This window comes from Lacerta agilis, chromosome 15, assembly GCF_009819535.1.
Source record: "Lacerta agilis isolate rLacAgi1 chromosome 15, rLacAgi1.pri, whole genome shotgun sequence".
Taxonomy (NCBI): Eukaryota; Metazoa; Chordata; class Lepidosauria; order Squamata; family Lacertidae; genus Lacerta; species Lacerta agilis.
Genome location: NC_046326.1, coordinates 37,970,358 through 37,992,336, shown reverse-complemented (window position 1 = coordinate 37,992,336; position 21,979 = coordinate 37,970,358). Strand labels below are relative to the sequence as shown.

At 46.6% G+C, this 21,979-nt stretch overlaps 1 protein-coding gene across 5 annotated transcripts in view; it reads left to right on the top strand.

The window, feature by feature from the left end:
* Positions 1-3,146: 3,146 nt before the first annotated feature.
* The window catches only part of GGNBP2 (gametogenetin binding protein 2), a 31,190-nt gene continuing 12,357 nt past the window's right edge, over positions 3,147-21,979 (top strand). The window contains exons 1-7 of one of the 5 annotated variants that reach the window (XM_033171683.1): positions 3,147-3,233; positions 6,612-6,749; positions 16,556-16,636; positions 18,008-18,261; positions 18,860-18,958; positions 20,552-20,677; positions 20,800-20,913. In XM_033171683.1, coding sequence (XP_033027574.1) covers positions 3,183-3,233; positions 6,612-6,749; positions 16,556-16,636; positions 18,008-18,261; positions 18,860-18,958; positions 20,552-20,677; positions 20,800-20,913 — 863 coding nt within the window. In that variant the 5' untranslated portion in view covers positions 3,147-3,182. Of the gene's footprint in view, positions 3,234-3,644; positions 3,771-6,611; positions 6,750-16,555; positions 16,637-18,007; positions 18,262-18,859; positions 18,959-20,551; positions 20,678-20,799; positions 20,914-21,979 lie in introns of those variants that run through there. The other 4 variants (XM_033171681.1, XM_033171684.1, XM_033171686.1 and 1 more) reach the window with 4 other exon arrangements.

The following is a 21,979-nucleotide window of genomic DNA, read 5'->3' as shown; positions in this document are numbered from 1 at the left end:
GAAAAGGGGAATATTTGATTAAGTTCACATTTAAAGGCAAACCTACCTAATTCACATGTTCCAAAACAAAACACAAAGCAAAACACTTGCACTTCTCTGAATTTTGCAATGCAGTTCTCCAGCAAAGTAATCTGTAGAAAAGGAAATATATTAGGGTCAAGTGTGTCTAAAAATGCATGTATGAAGATAGAATAGAAAAATGCATTATGTTAGGGGAAGCTACTTTACAAAAAGCACAAGAGGCAAAATTGCATACAACATTTTTATAGTCTAGAGGAATTTTAATTAAAAGCTTGATATTTCATTAGGCTTAAAAATAATAATCACAAACTGATGTGAAGAGCTGAACTTAAATTTGGAAAACTGAAAGAAACCAAACTTGACAGATTTGCCCATTCATAACAAAGAATTGGACACCCTTTGAAATATTGGATGTCATCCATCACAGGCCAGTACATCAAGCCATCATTCCCAGTCTGGTGCAAAAGAATTGAAGACTGCCATGTTGATTCTATTTTGGGATTCTGGGAACTGCCCATTGGCCATCATAAACTGGATTAGAGTTTGCCATTGGCTAGAAGGAAACAATTTTCAGCCAGTAAATCTCTGGCATGCAAATAAATGGCAAGTGAAACTTGCTGGCTCTCATTTCTGAATGTCACAGGCTCAACAATAAGCAATTCACAGTGGAACCATGGCCAGCAACAGTAATTATGGGATAGACAGCCATTTTCCATTGCAATAAAGTAAGGCATTCCATGCTGAATGAGTGACAATTAACTGGCTGTATTGTCCATAATTAAACACATAACTGTTCCTGGCCAGGGGAGATAGTGGCCATAAACTTGTTAGTACTGTACACTGTATGTTTGTGAGGTACAGTATGTATCATAGTTCTTCTCTAATCCCTTTTTTGAAGCAATTCTTAACAATTTTGTGACCAAATCACTGCTCATAGGAAGCTGCCATATGAAGAGTCAAACCATTGGTCCATCTATCTCAATACTGTCTACATTACATGGCAGCAGCTTTCCAGGGCTTCAGGCAGCAGTTTCTGCCTGCCCTACCTGGAGATATTGAGGACTGAACCTTAAACCTCTATTAAAAGCAGAAACACCCTACTGCTCTTCCCTGAAAAAACTGGAGACTGGAGTCCTCAATGGTTCTGAATGAAGGGCTGATTTGATACAGGAAGCTGCCATATGCAGACTCATGACACATTGGCCTATGTAGCTCAGTGCTGATTACACTGACTAGTAGCTGCTCTTCAGGGTTTTTGACAAGACCTGGAGCTACTGGGGACTGAACCAGAGACCATCTGCATGCAAAACGTGCTCTGACACTGAGCTATTAATGCATGATAGCTCTGAGTGTTCTTTAGATTTTTGGATTGTGTGTGCTCTATCACTGTAATCTTATGAATGGTGATTCCCAGGCAATTATGGGATTGCAACCTAAGCCATTTATGAAGCTCTTGCCTGTCCATCAAATGCTTGCCTAAATGAAGTGGCTGACTTGCTGGCAGATACTGGTAGTTCCTGTTGCAGTGGCAAAATTCCTAAGCAGAATGTGTAATAAGTTGTATGTTGAGATCCACATATGGGCAACTGCTCACGTATGGGCCAGATAAGCAGGCAAATGTGGCAGGAACCTATGAGCCAATGGCCAGGTAAATGCAGTAATGTGCAGGACACTCCAGTTCTATGTATACGTAGATTCTGTGCCCTACTGTGGTATTTCGGGGAGGGGGGTATTCCCAACACCACCTGGGGATTGAAGCTGGGACATTTTGCCTGCAGATCAGATGCTGTACCGCTGAGCTGCTACGACACTTTCACAGGACACTGGAGGGCCCTTGATGAATGTCCAGTTGGCATCTTTGGCGCTCCTGTCCACGTCGTCTGGAAGGCAGAGATTATATGGTTAGTTGACATGATTGCTCTTTAAACACCCCTTTTTCTCTGATGGGAGCCTAATCAGCTCCTTAGTGTTCTCTGCTTCCCATGCACAAAAGCTTATTATGCTACAGGTTTTGAAAGAGAAAAAGTTTCACCCCTTTTAAAATTCTGGTAAACCCAACCAGATGGGCGGGGCATTATTATTATTATTATTATTATTATTATTATTATTACCACAGGACTCTTATTCCGCCACCCTTTGCTTTGAGGTCGGTGGAGGGGGCCCTGTGAGTTGCAGGCACAGAGTACGGCATAGTCAATGGTCAGGGACGATGGGTGTTGTAGTCCACAACCTGGAGGTCCATGGATTCCCCACCCGATTTATATTACTTGGGGCTTCAAAGCATTCTGCCCTCACATCATCCTCGTAACGGAGGCTAGGCTGAGGGCTGCGGCCGCCCAGGGAGCTTTGTGGGCTGAGTAGGGATTTGGACCATTTTCGTTCCATCGTCACAGCCTTGCGTGGCGGGCTGGTCTGAGAGCGGCTGGCTCAAGGCCACCATCAGCCAGGGAGCTTCCTGCTGCTGAGCTTGACTTCAAACCATTTTTGTCCTCTTGCATGACAATCCTGCGCAATAGGCCAGCCTGAGAGAGATTGTGAGTGGCAACACCAGTCACCCCATGAGCTTAATGGCTGAACCATTTCAGCCTCCCAAAAACCCTGTGAGGCAGTCTAAGCTGACACATCGTCCTCAGGGCGGCCATTTGAACCCAGGCCTTCCTAGTATTATTCCCCACACTACTACTACTACTACCACCATTATTTCTCCACGGTGGTGTACATAGTTCTCCCCTCCGCTATTTTCTCCTCGCACAACAACCCGGCCAGGTAGGTGAGGCTGAGGGGACAGTGGTTGGCCTGAGGAGTCAGACTAAAACCATGACATAAACCTTTACTGTATAGGGTTTTGAGAGGGAGTTTTTATTGACTGGCTTCTGTGGAGTGGAAAAAGCGGGAACTGGGCCCTCGTCACGTTTGGAGGTTTTGGGGGCGAAATGAGGGCAAAATGGCTCTCCTTTTCCACACGCGCGAACTATTTCGCGAGGCGGAGGGAGCCGTTTATTGATCACGTGGCCATTCACTTCCTTCTCCCGGCGTTCTCAGCGGAGGCTATTTGTGACACGCGGAGGAGGAGGAAGAGGGATGGGCTTCTTGATATAGATCTATGTTTTCTCCCTCCCCCTCCCCCCCCTCTCTCATAACGCCTTTCTTTCTGCTCGCGCATGCGCGAGAAGCCGCCAGACGGATCCTCCCCTGTTTCTCTTTCTCTAGGGGTGAGGGAAGCGCGCCCTCCTCTCCCCTCCCCTCAGCTGCGTGCCGAGGAGCGCGAGGCGGAGGAAGGATTTAAAATACGGGGTGGGGAGAGAGGAAAGGGGCGGAGCGTACATAATAAAACGCCGAGAAAGCGAGAGCGAGCGCCATGGTGGGTGGGGCTTGGGCGGAGCCAAAGGGCGAGCGAAACGGCCGTGCCCTGAAGTAGGGAGGGGAGGAGAAGGAGGAGGAGGAGCTCGGCCAAGCAGTTAATCTGAGAGGAAGGTGGTGGCGGGGGGGGGAGTGGGCGGGGTTGAGGAGATGAAGGGTGGGGTGGGGAGTGGGCGGGGTTAGGTGAGTGAGGGGGCGGGGCAGGCCGAGCGGTTGGTTGGGGGCGGCGGGTGGGGAGGGCTGGCCGGCCTTTTTTTCTTCCTCTCGCGAGAGGAGGAGGGGCTAAAGCCGGACGTGGAGGCCCGAGGTCCGCTGTAGCAGCGCTCCTGAAGGGGGTGGGCGAAGGAAGGGAAGAGAGACCGGCCAAAAAACTGCCCGTCCCTTTTGAGGTTTGTGCGCACATGCCAGTCTCTCGGCTGCGACAGGGGCAGCTGAGCCACAGCCAATAGGAAAAGTGGGCTGGGGGTGGGTGGCATGGTAAATTTGCATATAGGTGTGGAGCCTGTCAAGGAAATTTGGAGAGGGGGCATTTGGTTTTCTCTCTCCCTTACGCCTTAGTTAGCCCCCTCCTCATTTATTCCCTTCTTATAAGGATTAATTCTTCCTGTAGATTTATTTCCTTTTTACTTCCACCCCCCCCCCAAAAAAAAACGTTCTCCAGAATCTCTTTAGGGGTTAAGGCTTGAGATCGTGAAGGATAGACCTTGAGCGGGCTTTTGTTGTTGTTGTTGCTTCAATTATTTCCTTCTAACGTCTTCAGGGTGCATGGTGGTTTGCAAGCTGCAGAGCAACAGGTCCTTGCCCCGAGGTGTTTGCATTTGGAAAGATTTTTTTTTTTTTAATCGACATCAGAGGGAGTGGGTGAAAGTGGCTTTAAGGAGGTTGAAGGGGCTGAAGCAGAAAAGCAAAAAAGGGAGTTGGCTGGTAGGATGAACCCCACTCTTTCTCCCTTATTAAGGAAAGTTTTCCCCGCAGTTGGTTTGACGGGGTGCGGGTGAAGATAGGGAGGATTTCTTCAAATGTGATGGTGGGGAAGGAGACAAAGTTTTAAAATTTGGTGTGTTAGATGGGTGCATAGATGTGCGTACATCTACATGTGCATGAAGCTTGTGGATAACTGTAGAATGGCAGCAATTCTGCCCAACCCCAAAGAAGACCCATCTTTTTCAGACTGAGTCCCCCCTTTTTTAAATGCCTGCATTGGTTGGTGTCACAGAAATGCCTGTGCACACTTGAGTGGGAGCTTCAGTCAATCCTGGTGCCTTGATTAACATATCTGTATGTGGCATTTGCATAGCACAGGTTTTCATTAGGTGTTGGTTTGAACCCTCTTGACTGTTGTTTTTAATTGTAGGTTTTAAAATACTATGTGTGACAAGGGCTTTACTGTGTACCTGAGGCAGGCTATTTATTTGTAAAGAGGAATTGTTCCTTGCATTGCGTGAGCAGTTAAAACATGCATTTTTCTTAGGGAGGGTGAAAGGGACTGGGAGAGACCCACCCCCCTGCTGGAAAACCGCTGCTAGTTAGTGTACAGTTCTGGGCTAGATGGACTCTCAGTCTGACTTGGTATAAGGCAGCTTTTTGTATTGTGGCAGTCCTGGTCACAGTATCATTTTTGAAGGTGGCATAGAGCTAAGGAGCATATGCATTCATGGGGTTGTATCTAAAGCTAGTCCTACTCAGAGTAGACCCATCACAGATAACATACAAAACTAATTATAGTTTGTTAATTTAAATGGGTCTAACTCAGAGTAAAACAGAGTTTTAGGCAACCCTTGGTCTTGAGGTAGTATGTCTCTAAATCAGTGTTTCTCAAACTTGGGTTCTCAGGTGTTGTTGGACTACACCTCCCATCATCCCTGGCCAGTGGTCATACAAATCCTCAAATTATTTGAGTATCTTTTTCCTGGCTCAGTGAATTTGGGCTGATGGAAGAGGTCTCTGCTCCTTTGCTAGGATCCATAAGCATTGCAGGAAATAAGTTTTAGCAACATCCTTCCAAATGAAGGCTGAACTGTTCTTTGATAAACTTCCTCTTCGTACCTAGTGTGTCCACTGCTCTGGCTTTTAACAGCCAAGCCTTTTGGAAGGTGCCATTCTGTGAGTTGCCTTTCAGCCCTTTGTATTTACTACTGTTACTAAGGGTGATCTGCAATGTGGAAGAGTATCAGGGAGCGTGCGAGCTCTCTTTCCTAGTCAAGCCAGTGATAAAATGAGGGTTACTGAAATAATGGGTGCCTGCTTTCTTGTGCTGGGACCTTTGTGGAAGAAGGACATCCCTTGCCCACTATAAAAATAAAGCCTCACAATGCTATTGCCAAAGATTTAAGGTTTAATAGACATGACTAACTTGGTTCCGTTAATTTAAATAGCTTTACTTTGTTGGATTCAACACTGATTTATTTATTTCAGCTGTTTATATACAGTACTGCTTAATCCTCAGAGCATCTTGAGGGTTATACTCAATATTACAGAAATGTACACTGTGTGTGTGTGTATATATATATATATATAACTATAATTATTATAATATAATATAATATAATATAATACAATGTTTTGATTGATCAATTGTGCATACTGCATTTTTACTGTATATTTCTTTTGTAATAGCATTAACGCTGTTCACTGCTTTGTAGGCTTTACTACTCAGCCTTGAGCCGTTTAAAATAATGTACAATGCTAACTTGGGTTGATTAATTTCAGTGGGTGTGCTCTTGATTAAATGTGGCTGGATACAACACTATCATAAACAAACTATGCCATACCAAAATTAATAAAAACAGGAGATGAGAGTAAATACGTCTACTTTTTCTCTGACATACACGTTGATGTTTTTGTCCTCCAGTGACCCCCCCTTCGCAAACTCCAATATCCCATTTTTAGTGTCGTTTTCTGGCTTAGAAGTATTCATGAGCTCTTAGATTTTCCAGAAATTCCCAGACCTGGCAGTTCACTGGCTGTAAGGATAGAAAGCAGAAGCCCTTTTGGGGGGAAATAAATCCAGGGTAAAACTCTGTCAAGTGTCCTCTTCTTCCTTTCCTCCCCCCCCCCCCGCCCCAAGAGGCCTTTGCATTTTATTGGGGGCACTCTGTTGTGCATTCACAGGATCTCCCCATGCCGAATCATCCAATGCGGCAAGGCAGGCTGAGTTTCCCTCTTGTGGTGAAAGTGCAGTGGCGAAACCAGAGCTTGCATTTACTTGCCTGGGGTTTGGCTGTTTTCAGGCTAGGAGCTGGGAGGAAGAAGCAAGAGTAGCGGCGTCGGCAGAGATGGCGCGGCTGGTGGCAGTTTGCAGGGACGGCGAGGAAGAATTCCCCTTCGAGAGGCGACAGATCCCCCTCTACATCGATGACACCCTGACGGTAAGCGGCGGTTGTGCAAGTTGGGCCGTGCGCTGGGTGCACAGAGGAATTGCAACATACCGAGGCAGTATTTTGCAATGCCTAGGCGAGCTCTCTCTTTCTCTCTCTCTCTCTCTCGCTCTCTCTCTCTCACCCCCCTCCCGCTCCACTCCACCGCCCTCCCCGGGCTCTAGAAAGGCCTCAGCCCTGCCTTGGAGTTCTCCCAGGACAGTAATTGGTGCGCTTTGCTGCACACACTGTTGCATCAATTGTGCACAGTGCGCTTTCCCTTAACCACGTCTCTGACACACGCGCATGCAGGGGGGGGGAGAGCCACACACACATACACACAGACGGCCTAACCAGAAGATAGTCGTAGCCATTTTGGAACCTAGGTGTCTGCAAAGAAGCGGGAGGCCTCTGGTGGTTTTGCCTGACGCCTGAAAGGCGATAAGGTTTCTGTGCTTCTTACATGACCTGTTAGCTGCCTTGTCACTCAGGCTGTCTCCGTCCCAAAATCAGTTCGTGAACTTTCCAGGATTCGGTTGCAGTGGCCGTGCTCCGTGCAGTTGTGTGGCTTGAGGTTTGGTGTGTGTAGCTATTGTGTGGTGTTCTTTAAAAACAACAATGCACCGTGCAGCTGAAAAGGGATTTCTTCCTAGCATTATTCTTGCTCTTTTTTATTGCATTTGTATCCCACCTTTCTCTCTGAGGAGCTGAAGGTGGCATACACCGTTCCCTCTCTCCTCATTTATCTCGCACAACGACCCTGTGAGGTGGGTTAGCTAACACAAGGTGGTCCAGTGATCTTCATGGCCAAGTAGAGATTTGAACCTTAGCCCCTCAGGTCCCAACCACTGCACTGCACTGGCTCTTGAAATGGTGCAAGAAGTTTTTTGGATGTGTTACTCATATTTATGTAAGGAGATTAGTGACCTGGCGTATCTCTCCCTAACATGTATTTCAGGACTGTTTGGGGGGAGAGAAAGTGGTATGAGATGATCCAAATTCTGTGACAGCAAAAACTAGAACTCCCATCTACAGAGAGAAAGTCTGTCTTATTCTGCAGCCTTCGGTTTGATATCCCAAAGATGGATGTGTATCTGGCACTTTGGGTCTGACACTTGGATTATCCACTGTCAGAGGGAGGTTTGGTTAGGAAAAAAGACCAAACTCTCCCACCATTCTCAGTGCCAAATACAGACTACTTGTGATTATGGGAGTCTTAATTTTTGAGTAAGCTGAAATCGGCCTCCAAAAATATGTAGGCTTTTAAAAGATGCTTAGGCTCCGATTTTGGTGAACCTCCACCAAGAGGAAGTTACTCAGGAAAAGGAAATAGCTGGGCAGTTTCTACGATTACAACTCGGCATCCCTTGGCAGTCCCTGGTGATGTGGTTTAAGAATGTAGGAGGAGTTAAAAATAAATAAATATATAAGAATGTAGGAGGAGCTCTGCTGAGTCAGGCCAATGTCCCGTCTTGTCCAGCATGCTGTTCAAACCAGATGCCCACAAGCAGGACCTGAGTGCAACAACACTACTCTCCCACCTGTGATTCCCAGCAGCTTTTATCCTGCACCTGGTATGCTGGAGAGAGCACCAAGCCATTGTGGCTTAATAACCTTCTGCTCCATGAATGCCACTATCCTTTGGCACTCTCTGAGCCGGGTCCTCTTTCCTGGACAACTGAACGGCACCTTTTAATAGCAATTTTTCACGCCTGTTAAGCCTCTTCTACACCACTGCTGCAAGATGTAGCTGTGTCCTCATACACATCTCTCCCCCTCCCAATAAGAAGCAGATGTGCCCGCAGCCTGGGCCTCACTGGTGGCCTCATTCTGCACAGGGTGCTTCCTTCCTCTTCCCGTATGCAGATTATGTCATAATATGTTTGGATCCGGTAGTTCATCCACTCGCTGCAGCCAGGCTTAATGGAGTGATGTTTACTCTTAAGGCTATGTACATGCTACACCTTCAACATTCTTTCCCTCAAAGAATTCTGGGCACTCTAGTGCGCCCCTCCCCGAGTTACAGCGCCCAGCAACCCTTAACAAACTATGGTGCCCCTAATTATTTGAGGAAAAGAACGGGCTTCAAATGGGCTTCAGAGACATAGCATGTACAGTGGTACCTCTGGTTACGAACTTAATTCATTCTGGAGGTCCGTTCTTAAGCTGAAACTGTTCTTATCCTGAGGTGCGCTTTCGCTAATGGGGCCTCCTCCTGCGCACGCGCCTCTAGCGCATGATTTCTGTTCGCATCCTGGGGCAAAGTTTGCAGCCAGGAGCACCTACTTCCGGGTCAGTGGAGTTTGTAACCCGAAGCGTTCGTAAACAGAGGTACCACTGTATATAGCCCTACAAAGCTGCAATCCTGAACACCCTTAATTGGGTAGGGCATAAGATCCCATTAGACACAGTCAGTGTTAGAAATTAGCCAGGCGCCACGTGTGTTTTGCTACTGGCATGGGTCCAGTTGCCACTACGTGGAGATTTCTGGGCAACCACAGTTGAAAAACCTCTGCCTTTGTCCATAGTTAACACCATTTCAATTTCTACAGTATGTGTTTCTCCGTCTTGGATACTGGGACAAGTGAATTGTTGTAAGAGGAAGCTACAGTCAAGCAATGTAGTTGAGACTATAGAATTGTAGCATTGTAAGGTTAAACCACAGAGCCTAGGGCTTGCCAATCAGAAGGTCGGCGGTTCGAATCCTTGCCAAGGGGTGAGCTCCCGTTGCTCGGTCCCAGCCCCTGCCCACCTAGCAGTTCGAAAGCATGTCAAAGTGCAAGTAGATAAATAGGTACCGCTCCGGCAGGAAGGTAAACGGCGTTTCCGTGCACTGCTCTGGTTCGCCAGAAGCAGCTTAGTCATGCTGGCCATATGACCCGGAAGCTGTCTGCAGACAAATGCCGGCTCCCTCGGCCTATAGAGCGAGATGAGCGCCGCAACCCCAGAGTCAGACACGACTGGACCTGATGGTCAGGGGTCCCTTTACCTTTACCTTTTAAGGTGCCCCTGAGGGTCCTCTAGTCCACCCCCGGGCAAATAGACATTCCGTTGTGGCGACCGTAACCTAGTTTTAAGGTGCCGTTTGGCACCTAGCTTATATATCAAAGAGTTTCTAACACTGGACACAGTGTCATATTTAACTCCCCACCAAAAAATGGCTAGGATTTCACTCTACTTTAATAACTCTTTGAGATGTTGAACATCTCAAAAGGTGCTGAAATGGGTCACTGTGTGTCCTGCAATGTGGTTACCAGTTGCAGGCCTTGGATTGGAGGACTCTGCGCTATGGCTTGGTGTCTGCTTTAGCCACAAGCCCAGTTGAGGCATGTTGCATTTCGGTGGAAGGATTTGGCTGAGATGAACCTGGTTTCTGCTGAACTGACAGCCTTTGCCTGATCTAAGAACTATCTTACACTTGAGACTTAAAAGCTTGGTCTAAAACACCTGCAGAGCCCCAAGCTGGGGACACCCTGATGAATGTGTCACTTCAGAAGCTCGCTGTGAAACCTTCCCTCTTGTTCTGCTGCCTCTGTGCCCCCAGCTTCTCCCTGACCGAAGCATCCTTCCCACAGCTGCCTGGACTTGGACAGTGGCAGCCGTGCAAATCCATACTATTTGCCACGTTCCAAATATATTTGGTAGTTGTCAACAGTCAACTCGTACCAGGATTGGTTTGTGGCCCACTGGAAACATGAGCAGAGCAGGACGTGTGTGCGGTGGGGGGAACATACTTTTCTTCCAGGTTGCAAAACTTTGTTGCTTGGTCACCTGGAGGTGCTGCTTGGGTGCCCTAGGTGAGCAGCATCTCGCAAGCCTGCTAGAATTGTGGGCAGGGAGGGAGAGAGAGCTGGTGCCAGTCAATGTAGAACAGAAGCATCGCACACCAAGTATTTTGGACTGCAGCTCCCATAATCCCTGACTGTAGGTCATGTTGGCTGGGACTGATGGGAGTTGTAGTTCAGCAACATCTGGAGGGCTCTCCCAATACCTGATAACCTGGATATGCCAGGATTTGAATTTGGGGCTGCCCTGCTGCTGAGCTGTGTCCTCTTCCCTTTGCATGAGTGTTGCTCAGTTTCTGTGTCCTTTGCTTTGATATAGTGGTGATTGGTTACTATAGTGCAGGGCTAGTCCCCTCTCCTCATGACGCACCCTCTATGCAGTGTTAGAAATTAGCCAGGTGCGTTTTGCGACTGGCGCAGGTCCAATTGCAACCACATGGAGATCTCTAGATGCCAGGTTGGCGACCATCATTTCCAACTAACTGGCCCCTACAGCTTTCTTAAGCAGGTAAACAGGAGAGCTTATTTATCACATTTATACCGCACCTTTTCCTCCAAGCAGTGCATGGTTTGCCTTCCTCGTCTGTTAATCCCTGCATCAACCCTGTGAGGGTAGGTTAAGAGGCTCTAACTGGCCCCAGGTCACTCAGTGAGCTTTATGACTGAGGGGATTTGAACCCTGATCTCCCAGGTCCTGGTCACACCACACTGGCTTCCTAGAGCACTTCTGCTGTGGGTCAGCTCTATAAATTAAGTAGGCAAATAAATATGGGGAAAGCCAAATGTCACTTATAGAAGGATTGGAAATATTTTCCTTCAAGTTTGAATTTGTAGTATTTGATGTTTTGATGTATTGTAAACTGCGTGAGTTTTTTCCTTTAAAATATAAAGCTGTATAGAAGTGAGATTATTATTATTATTATTAATAATAATAATAAATTAAATAAATATCGTTGGGAAAAAGGCACCTAGGCATTCCATTGTGGCGACTGTTACCTAGGTTTAAAGTGCCATTTGGCAATTAGCTTATATATCTGAGTTCCTAACACTGTTTGGAAGAGCTGTCCCCATCTACTTTTAAATACTTCTGTGTACGTTGCATAGGGCTAGAGAAGGGGTTAAGCAAATATTTAAGAAAAGCTCCCATCATTCCTGGCCCATAGCCACACCAGCTGGGGCTGAGTTGGGAACCCCCAACAACATCTGGGTGCTGGTCGTAACAGGTTCCCCAACCTCAAACTTTAAAGGACAGAAAAGATCCTTGCAAACCAAAGGATTCTGTGTTTGTGCTCATAAGGCAGCGGGAATGTTGGATGGGACCAAAGTTCACTCCTTTGCCTTCTGGGAGCATGAGTCATTCTCCTCTTCTCAGTGACCTCTGACCTTCTGAAGGATCAAGGCTGCCACTTTCAAGATAAGGTTTTCTGTGGTTGGCTTCGAAGAGGGAGATCTGGGGTAGAGTTGGGGATTGGTAAGGTGTGCTCCTCGCCTTCCATAAATTCATTCTGGGGATTTCTTCCCCTTGCCCTCCAAACACTGAGTGGCTTTCCACATAAGCCAGATATACCATAAACACACAAGCAGTGAATCTAGAGAGTAGTATAAAAACAGCAATATATATATTTATTTTATTTTAAGAAACCAGAAACCATAAAATGGCCTTTGACTTTGTGATGGAAAATGAAACAAAATAGGGACAAGCAAATCTCTCCATTTCGGTTTCTTCTTCTTCTTCCTGTCTTAAATTCAGCTCTCCAGAATTCCACATCAGTTTGAGGTTGTTGTTTTTTTAAAAAGATCTTCATGAAAATGACTATGAAAATTCTTCAATGTTTGCGCCTGAATTTCTAATGCACATGTTTTCCTATGCAACTTTGCTGAATATTCCCATTTTTGCAAGCCGTCCCCCCCCAAATACAATATATTTTTGTACATTAATTTCATTAATAAGTGCTTTTAAAAATGTACACCTGGCCTACCATGTGCATTTTTGTGCATATGACTCGGCTGGGGAACTGCACTGCAAAATTGAGTGAAGTGGCAAGTTGTGATGGATAGCTGAGTTGGTGCATTGTTTCAGAAAGTGCAAATTAGGTAGAGTCTCATTTAGATGCAAACCAGGTCAAATTTATTTCCCATCCCTAGCCTCAAGGTAGGCATCGGGGGGGGGGTCTCCTTTGGAAGGTTGTTCCAACACCAAGGTGTCACTACTGAAATGGTTCTTCTGCCAGTTAACCACCCATTGCACTTCAGAGGACAGTGGCACCACAAAGAGGAGAAGGCAATGAAAGTAGGAGACTCTAGTCCAGTTTGCTGCATATGTGCCCAAGAGTCCTCTACTGCTCCTTCTTATTTGGACCTGGGATATTGGTTCGGTTTTGCTCCCCTGAAACCATGTTGCAGAACAAACCTTTACGTATAGATCATGGTTTCTTAAGAGCAGAACAAACCACAGCCCTTGGTTCAGGCAGGTTGCTAAGTTGCTAATGGGGAGGATGAAGTGGGTGCAGTTTTGCTTATGCTCAGTAAACCATGGTTTGCGGCTTACTGCGATGTGTGAACTTTGAGCGAAATAAATTGGGGTGCTGTGAAATCCAGAAGGACAAATTCTAAGAATATTCTTGCACACTCATAACCAAGGCAGGGCTATTTCGGATGTGGGTATGTGCTGTAGTGGCAAGAGTCGGTGCAGGGTGGTAATTAAAAGTTATATTTCACAGGGCAGGAGCGCAGACCTGCACACCAACTAGTTGTCACTGTTAAGCCACAGTTGCAAAGCACATGGAATGCTGTCTGCGTAGGGTAACTTTTGGACCTCTTTGAACAACTGCCGAGCCAAAGTACACAGAGAAGAGAAAATGAAAGAGAACTCGTTTTTAGCTAGGCTGGTTTAACACTACCTATAGTTACATAGAATAAAGAATTGTATAGATGGAAGGGAACCAAGGGTCATCTAGTCCAACCCCTTGCAATGCAGGAATCACAGCTAATTAATCCCTGACAGGTGACCATCAAACCTCTCTTTAAAAACCTCCTGTGAAGGGGAGCCCACCACCTTCTGAGTTAGTCTCTTCCACTGTTGAACAGCTCTTACCATCCAAAAGTTCTTTCTAAGGTTGAGTCAGAATCTCCTTTGTAGCAATCTGAATCCATTCATTTGGGTCCTACCCTCTGGAGCAGCAGGAAACAAGCTTGCCCCATCATCCATGTGACAGCCTGTCAGATTTTTGAACATGGCTATCATGATTTTTGTTTGGAAAATTAAAATAACAAAAGCCAGGCCGCTTTGCTTTCACCTGTCACACCTCAAAGGGGCCACCAGCCATTCCACTAAAGAGAAATGTGTTAAAGGTGTTAACTGAATTGCAGGTTTTTATTTTTAAGTGCCCAAGTTTGAAGCTAGATCTTAATTTGGTGACCCCTCCAAAAAAAGAACCACCACATGCACCCTATTAAAAAGCACTTTGATTCTTTCTGGTTCTGCAGTTCTGGTTCTTTCTGGTTCTCAAGAGCCACCTGTGCAGAACTGGCTTTGGGATGTGTGTTTTCATTAATGCCACCCCCAACCCCAATTTGAAAGGCGATAGGGAAATGAAAGTGTGCTGGATCCATTACACAGACGGTGTTATCATCCAAATTAAGGCAGAAGGGGGTGGAGGGTCCTTGGAGAAGGGAGCCACAGTTGTACCTTGTGTGTTCAGGACTTTTGTAGTCCAAACTTCTGATATGCAGAAGCCTTCTTCACACACTCTCTGCTAGAGAAGGATGCTTCTGCACACACTTCCAGCTTGCGTTTGCCAAGAGCTCAAAAGCGAGAGATTCTCAGGGAATGCCTGTTTCCGTGCCTCACAAGGCAGACCTGCCAGCCCTTGTTGGGTGTAGATTTACCAAGTAGGAATCAAATCTGGAAGTGTCACAAAGCACTGTGCCAATTAGTGTAAATCTGGAGGGTAGTCCTTGCTCCCAGCCGTCCCCCCCCCCCATTTTGTAAGGCAACAGGAGTAGAAAACATTGTACCTTGGAGTCACTTGTTTTTAATTAATGCGCTCCTAAATTGGCACTTTGGGAGAATTGGCTTCTCCCCCACCATTAAGCTGTCACACGTGTGTGATTCCCACTCTGTAATTTTGTGGCTGTAATTAAGCCGTTGGATCACTTACTCTTGCGTGGCATTTGGAGGCTGCTGACTACTTAGGAATTGCACAAGCCCTTTGATAAGCAGAAGGACTGTATCTTAGGGGTTAGAGCAGCTGCTTTGCATGCAAAAGGTCCCAGGTTCAATCCCCAGCATCTCCAGGTAGGGCTAAGAAAAGACTCCTTGCCTGCAGCCCTGGAGAGCCACTACCAGTCAGTGTTGACAGTACTGAGCTAGATGGACCCAATGGTCTGACTTAGTATAAGGCAGTTTCCATTGTTCCTGTTTAACTGGCCGGCTAAACCAGATGAGAGTAACCGATGGGTCTCAAACCCTCGTGACTTCCCCTGCATGCGAAGACAGGTTCTGGCTGATTGAGTGGATGAGACCAATAGTGGGTCCAACAGTCAAGAAGGCAGTTTCTGCACGTGCTGTAGAGGGAGGTGGGGGGCAGATGGGGCTCATCCGCCTGGGAAGGCAGCCCATCTAGGAGATGAAAAACTCTGATCCTAAATCTCCGCTGCCTCGTGGGACATCTTTGGGAGAAGAAAAGGCTAAGGAGTAAACCCTCCACAAATTGGGAGCCGAGTCCCTAAGATGGTTGGATGGCATTTTGTATGCCTCCTTCGGTCAACTCCTGAAGCCAAGGTGGTGCCAGACCTATTGCTCTGCTTCCCTTTGGACCACATCAGCAAGGCTGAGAGGTGGGTGTCTTGTCATCTGGGCAGCCCAGGACCTCTATACACAGTGCCCAGGCTTGCACCCCAAAGAGGTCATTTTGGTGCTACAAATGCAGCAAAAACGCAGCATGACAGATCTCCGCAGCCACAGCAGCTGCTGTGATTCTCCAGCAGCTTGACTTCACCCCCAGAGGCACACTCCACTATCTTTCAAGACAGACGGATGCCAACATGCTTAATGCTGAACCATGAGGAAAGAACCTGGTTAGGAACAAGCTGCAGTGCAGTGTTAGGGCATCTGCTTTGCATGCAGAAGGTCCCGCATTCTGTCCCCGAAATCGACAAGGCTGAGAACGTCCCCAGTCTGAAACCCAGGAGAGCTGCCTCCAGTCAGTGTAGACCAGAGTTCTTCAGTCTTGGGTAGGACAACACTTCCCATCATCCTTAGCCAGTGTAGCCAATGATTGGGGATGATGGAAGCTGTGGTCCGACAGCACACAATCCTGAGCTAGATGGACCAGTGGGCTGACTCTGTGTAAGGCTGCTTGCTGCCTACCTTTCTAGGAGCATAAATGCTGTCCAGTACAGCAGATCCCTCGAAGCGGTGTAAAAATTATTATGAGTGAAGGGAGCTGCGTCTAAAGGATCTCTAGAAAGTGGGAACCAGGGGCAGATCTACACTTGTAGTTTATAATGTTAAAAATGCGTTGTTAAAATGTGACATCAGAGGGCGCTGCAGAGCAGCAAGCCACCGGCAATAGAAAACTGCTATTAAGCATTATAGAACGTGTTGTTTTCTAAAAACGTTTAGAAGGTCAGTGTAGATCCAGCCCAGGAGAAAGCTGAATGTGCAGTAGACCACTTCAGTTAGTGAGTTGGGACCTATCACAGGTAATGGCGTGATCCAAGATAGGGTAGCGACAAGAGCACTACCACCAGGCAGGTATATGGTAACATAATTAGGAAATGGGTCCCCAAATGCATGTTTGGCTAAAAGGTGGATCCTGAGTCTGTTAAGACTGCTGCGGTATATGGTTGGACTTTGAAAATAACTTTTGCTTAAAATCAAGATCATTGCTAAATGCACTATTCCATATCATCTCAAGTTTGGGCTTTTTCACACTGCTTACAGCTTTTTTTCCTGCACCCCTCTGGCAGCATCTGGCTGGGTGTGTGACACCTGGAGGCCTCACTCCTGTGTCTTCTTTTTTCTTGCAGATGGTGATGGAGTTTCCTGATAACGTGCTTAACCTTGATGGGCATCAGAACAGTGGGGCGCAGTTAAAGCAGTTCATCCAGGTAGGTTGCTGCCATGCACCTCGAAAGCCGAGCACCAAAATGTCCCCAGTAACATGATTGCTCTTCTAAGATTATTTTCATTTTTGTTTAAATTGTGCATTTGTTTAATCGTTTGTTGCTTAATTGGACAAATGCCACGGCATGTTTAGTTGCTTTGCTTTGACCGCAGCAGCAGAAAAAAACACAAAACATTTCTGCCGCGATTACGACTTTGTCACAACCGCAACACCAAAACAAAGATTAAGAAAAGAAAAATATTTCTTTCACAATGGCAAACTTACTGTGTTACAGTCAGGGGGTAAAAAAATTCTTAGCTTGTGCTGATATTTTTAAAAACCCTATCCATTCTTTATTTTTCTTACTTAACGTTGAATTGTCTTTAGCAGCATGTGTGTTTCTAACATTAAAAAGTTTAATCTCATGAAGCATATCAAAACCGCATGGAATATTAGAGAGGTAAAAGTTGCTCAGTATAAGCAGAGGCCATACTTGCAGAAATTTGTTCCGTCTACCGGTATATCCTGCTGCTTTTGATCTTACACAATAAATTAATTTTGGCATTAAAGCTGATTGCCATGGCTTATTTATGTAGTCACTGCATAGAGGTAATTTTTGGATTTTCCAGATTTCCATTGGGAGAGGGGTCGCTTGTTAAACCCCTCTAGGAATTGTAGCTCCACTAGAGGAGAGGAATTAGGGGTCTCCTAACAACTCTCAGTGCCTGTAACAAAGCACAGTCCCCAGAATCCTTTGGGGGAAGCCACAGCTGTTTAAAGTGAGGTGATACTGCTTTAAATGTATCATGTGGATGGGGCCCATGTCTCTTTACAAAAGGTGTTTCAAGTGATCACCCTTCTCTGAAACTCTTTTGCTTATGTCAGTGAGTTTTTAACATGCAAATGAACAAAAAAAGGAGTTTGTGAGGCAGGGGTAAAAGATAAAAACAAACAGGTCAGTTAAATGCAGTAGAATACACTGAATAAAGCACCCAGCGCTCTTTGGATCCTATTTTGTTTACTGTGGAGCCAAAGAGGTACCTTTTTGAAGAGAGTGCAGCTTCTGTGTATAGAGTTCTGCATTGCATTGTAGTGGTTAGTATCAGAGGGAGCTGGGAGGCCAGGGTTCAAAATCCCCTCTTGACTATGGAGCTCAGCTTGGTGACCTGGGGTCAGTCACTCCCTCTCGGCCTGTCCTACCTCACTGGGTTGTTGTGAGAATGACAAGGAGATGCAGAAGGAACCGAAGCATGCCACCCTGAGCTGCTTGGAGGAAAGGTGGGATGATACAAATGCAATAATGAAACAGAATAAATTTAATCAGGCCTTTACAGAAAGAGAGAGAGAAGAAGCTCATTTCTCTCTTCCTCTCCAGCGGCACAGCATGCTCAAGCAGCAGGACCTGAATATTGCCATGATGGTGACATCGCGCGAAGTCTTGAGTGCTCTCTCTCAGCTTGTCCCGTGCGTTGGCTGCCGCCGGAGCGTGGAGCGCCTCTTCTCTCAGCTCGTGGAGTCGGGGAATCCTGCTCTCGAACCCCTCACCGTCGGGTCCAAGGGAGTCCTCTCTGTCACTCCAAGCTGCATGAGGGATGCAAAGAAGCTCTACACGCTTTTCTACGTGCATGGGTACGCTGAAGGGGGCAGCGTGGTGGTCACTAGTTCGTGGGCTGGCTTAGGGCAGAATCATAGAATTGGGAGGGACCCTGAGGGTCATCTAGTCCAACCCCCTGCAATGCATAAATCCTGTTGCCCAACATGAGGCTTGAACCCGTGACCCTAAGACTAAGAGTCTCAACTTGGAGTGCAGCTCCTATCATCCCTGGTCATTGACCCAACGACTGCTTTCTAGGGCTGATGATGGGATGGAGTCCAGCAAGATCTGGAAGGCTGTTCGACTCTCCACCCCTGGTGTAAAAGCAGATCGTGGATGGAAGGAACTACTGTTATTACTAACAACACTAATGTGTTGCTGTTACTAATTTGTTATTAATTCATATGCTGCTTATATGCCAGAATGGCTTCTAAGCAGTTTAAAACAGTAAAACCAACCTGTAATTAAAAGACGTAATAAACATTTATTAAATCCTTAATTAAAACAGGCAACAAAACAAGCAATTCAAAAGCACGACAATTAAAACAAATGCTAATACTCAGCCATAAGTTAATTGTGCAGCGGGCTTCTGCAATATCTTCTATACCTCTCTGTGGCGTTTTTTTTTTAAAGGTCCAAGTTAAATGAAATGATTGATGCGATTCCGAAAAGTAAGAAGAACAAGAGGTGCCAGCTGCACTCCTTGGACACGCACAAACCCAAGCCCTTGGGGTAAGTTCTTCGGAAGCAGCGTCCCTCTGTGCAGAAGCCAGAAAGGGGGCTCTTCCATGAGCAGGAGGGGTTGCACCTTCCCAGTCAAGTGGGCTTTGTAAGCTGCTGCAAGCAGGGCACCAAGGAAGGAGGGTGGAAGAAGCAGGGTAGCTGAAATGTGCAAGGTTTAACACACAATTTAAGAAGCATGCCTATACACGGATGCTCCGTTAAAGTACCCAGAATAGTTCTGGGACATCCTAAAAGTGGGGGTATGAAAAGCAAAGCAGTCTGTCTCACTGTGAACAGCTCCATGGGTGGAGGGCAGTATACAAATTTAATAAATCATCCCACCAGGCGGCCCACCTTCCAGCTTTTGGGTGGCAGGGTGGGGTAGAATTTAATAAATCATAATAAACCTAAGTAGAAACTGCTCCCCTCCGGCAAATGTGACTCTAGAAAGCCAAGCTGAATCTGGCAGCCTGACTTAAGCTGTTTTGCTTACGATTCATCCAAAATAAGAGTATGAAAAGAGCTCTGCTGAATCAGAGCAAAGTCTTGGGAAGAGTCCTGCTGGGGGCCCATTTGGTCCTGCATCCTGTCTCCATAGTGGCCAACCAGATGCCTCTTCCGGGAAGCCAAAAGCAGGACTAGAGTGCAGCAGCTCACTCCTACCCGGTTGCGATTCCCAGCCACTGGTGCTCTTGAGGCGTATGGCCTCGCACAGTGGAGACAGAGCCTAGCCGCCGAGGCTGTTGCAGCAGACCTCTAACAGGCTCCTGGAAAAGTAGGTCTTTGGTGTTTGTTCCACCTCTGCTTCAAAATTATCTTTTATTCAAATAGTTGTGGGGTTTTGCCCCCTCCCCTCCAATACCTCTATGATGCTAGTTCAGCCTCCCACAACCTGGTGCTCTCAGATTGCAGTTCCTGGTGCTGGCTGGGACAGGTGAGATTGGCAATCCCAAACACTGCTGTCCTGGCTGGGGCTGTCCTCCAAAACATCTGCAAGGCACCAAGTGTGTAAGGCTGCATTGGATCTTACGGTTTGCTCCTGGGTTGGAAGGAAATCATTCCATTCAATGTGGGGTTTTTAAATGAATGAGGTTCCCTTGCTTTTCCCCGGACCCCAAGAGCTGGGGCAAACTAAGAATAATAACAACAACTATTATTATTATTATTATTATTATTAATTTAATATCCCACCCATCTGGGCAGCTTCAAACAGATATAAAAACCATAAAACTTTGCTATACAGGGCTGCCTTCACATGTCTGCTGGGGGGGCATTCCACAGGACGGGCACCCCAGCTGAGAAGGCTCTCGATTCCTGGTGGTTATTATTTATTAGATTTATATACTTCCCTTCATAACAAGATCTCAGGGCGGTTCACAGAGTAAAAATACCAAGTTAAAAGCACATATTACAGCGAGGGAGATGCCAGAAGGCCCTTGGAGCTGGATCTCAGTGTCCGGGCTGGATGATGGGGGTGAAGCCATTTAGGGCTTTAAGGGTCAGCAGTAGCAGCACTTTGAATGGTGCTCCTAAGGGTCAGGAAAGTTGTTTGTGCCCACTGACGTAGCCGCTAAATTCTTGTCTTAACACTGTGTGCTGCAGCGAAGGGAACAGTAGCGCCCTGAGTGCAGAGAAGTTAGGTGCAGATAAAAGAAGTAGTGAAGACGACAGGAAGGAGAGCAGGTGTAGGATCACTTTCTACTATGGACCTTTCCAAGGAGCAGCCAGGTAAACGGAACCGGCGGCAGCTGGGCTCAGGGCGCGGCGTGTTCCCGTTGCCTCCAGCCCTCCACACTTGGGGCGGCTTCGTTCTGCTTTAACCCGCGCCGCTTTTCCCTCCTCCCCTGCAGGGGTTGCTGGATGGACGTGTGGGAGCTGATGTCTCAGGAGTGCAGAGACGAAGTAGTTTTAATCGACTCCAGCTGCCTGTTAGAAACATTAGAAACTTACCTCCGGAAACACAGGTGAGCAAATGGAAAAGTGTGTTTTCTTAGCGTGGCGCTCGAGTCTCTTATCTCTCTGTCCTGCAAAGTTGCTCCAAAGGTGGGTTTTTGTTTTTTTAAAGACGGCTTATAAGCATGTGTGAAATCTTGGCCAGTTTCTGAAGCTCCTTCGAGTTCATGTAACCTATTTTTGCGTCAGCAGCTAAGGAGCTTATGGGGCCCTTCCTGGAGGAGCACACTGCTGAGGGAGAGGAGGGAACGGGGCTCCCAGACGGCTTGATTATTTAGCATTTGTCCTGATCTGTTTGTACAAAGCTTGCACTGAAGTTATTCCATGTTGTATCAAGCATTTCTCTGTGGTGCCAATGTGCTGCAGTGGTTAGAGCATTAGACCGAGACTTGGGAGAGCAGGGTTCAAATCCCCACTCAGCCCCAAAGCGCTCCCTGAGTTACCTTGGGCCTAGCTGTTCATTCTCAGCCTAATTTACCTCACAGGTTTGCTGTGAGGAGAAAACGGGGAGGAAGCAGAAGCATATAGGCCACCTTGAGCTCTCTGGGGAAAAGGTGGTCTGTAAATGTAATAAACAAATAAATACTGCTTCTTGTCATTGTACTTAATGTAAAAAGTCTGCAATGTTTTAAAAGGCGAGTTATGCACAAGCTCCAAATCAGCTTTAATTGTATAATCCAATTTCCCCCCCAGTATGTGGTTTGGATCCAGCCTGACAATAGCGGCTGCCTGGAAGCGCCCTAACAATTCTTCTTTTACATCTGGCACAGTCTGAGACTGGATGAGACCCCTGCTCAAAAGCATGGTGGGTGAAGAAGATGAGCAGAAGCTGGCCCCTGTAGGACCCAGATGCATTAAAACGATACACAGGGGGTTGTATCCGACATTAGTCCTGCTCAGATTAAACCTATGAAAATTAATGGACATGCCGCAGCTTCACTTTGTTAATTCCAACACGTTTTACTCTAATTCAGTTGAATGCAACCCAGTTTTTGTGTGTGTCTGTTTTGCTTAGAGTTTTGTGTTGTTGTTTTTTTTTGCATAAAGGAGGTTTTTGAACTATTAAGTGGTGTATAA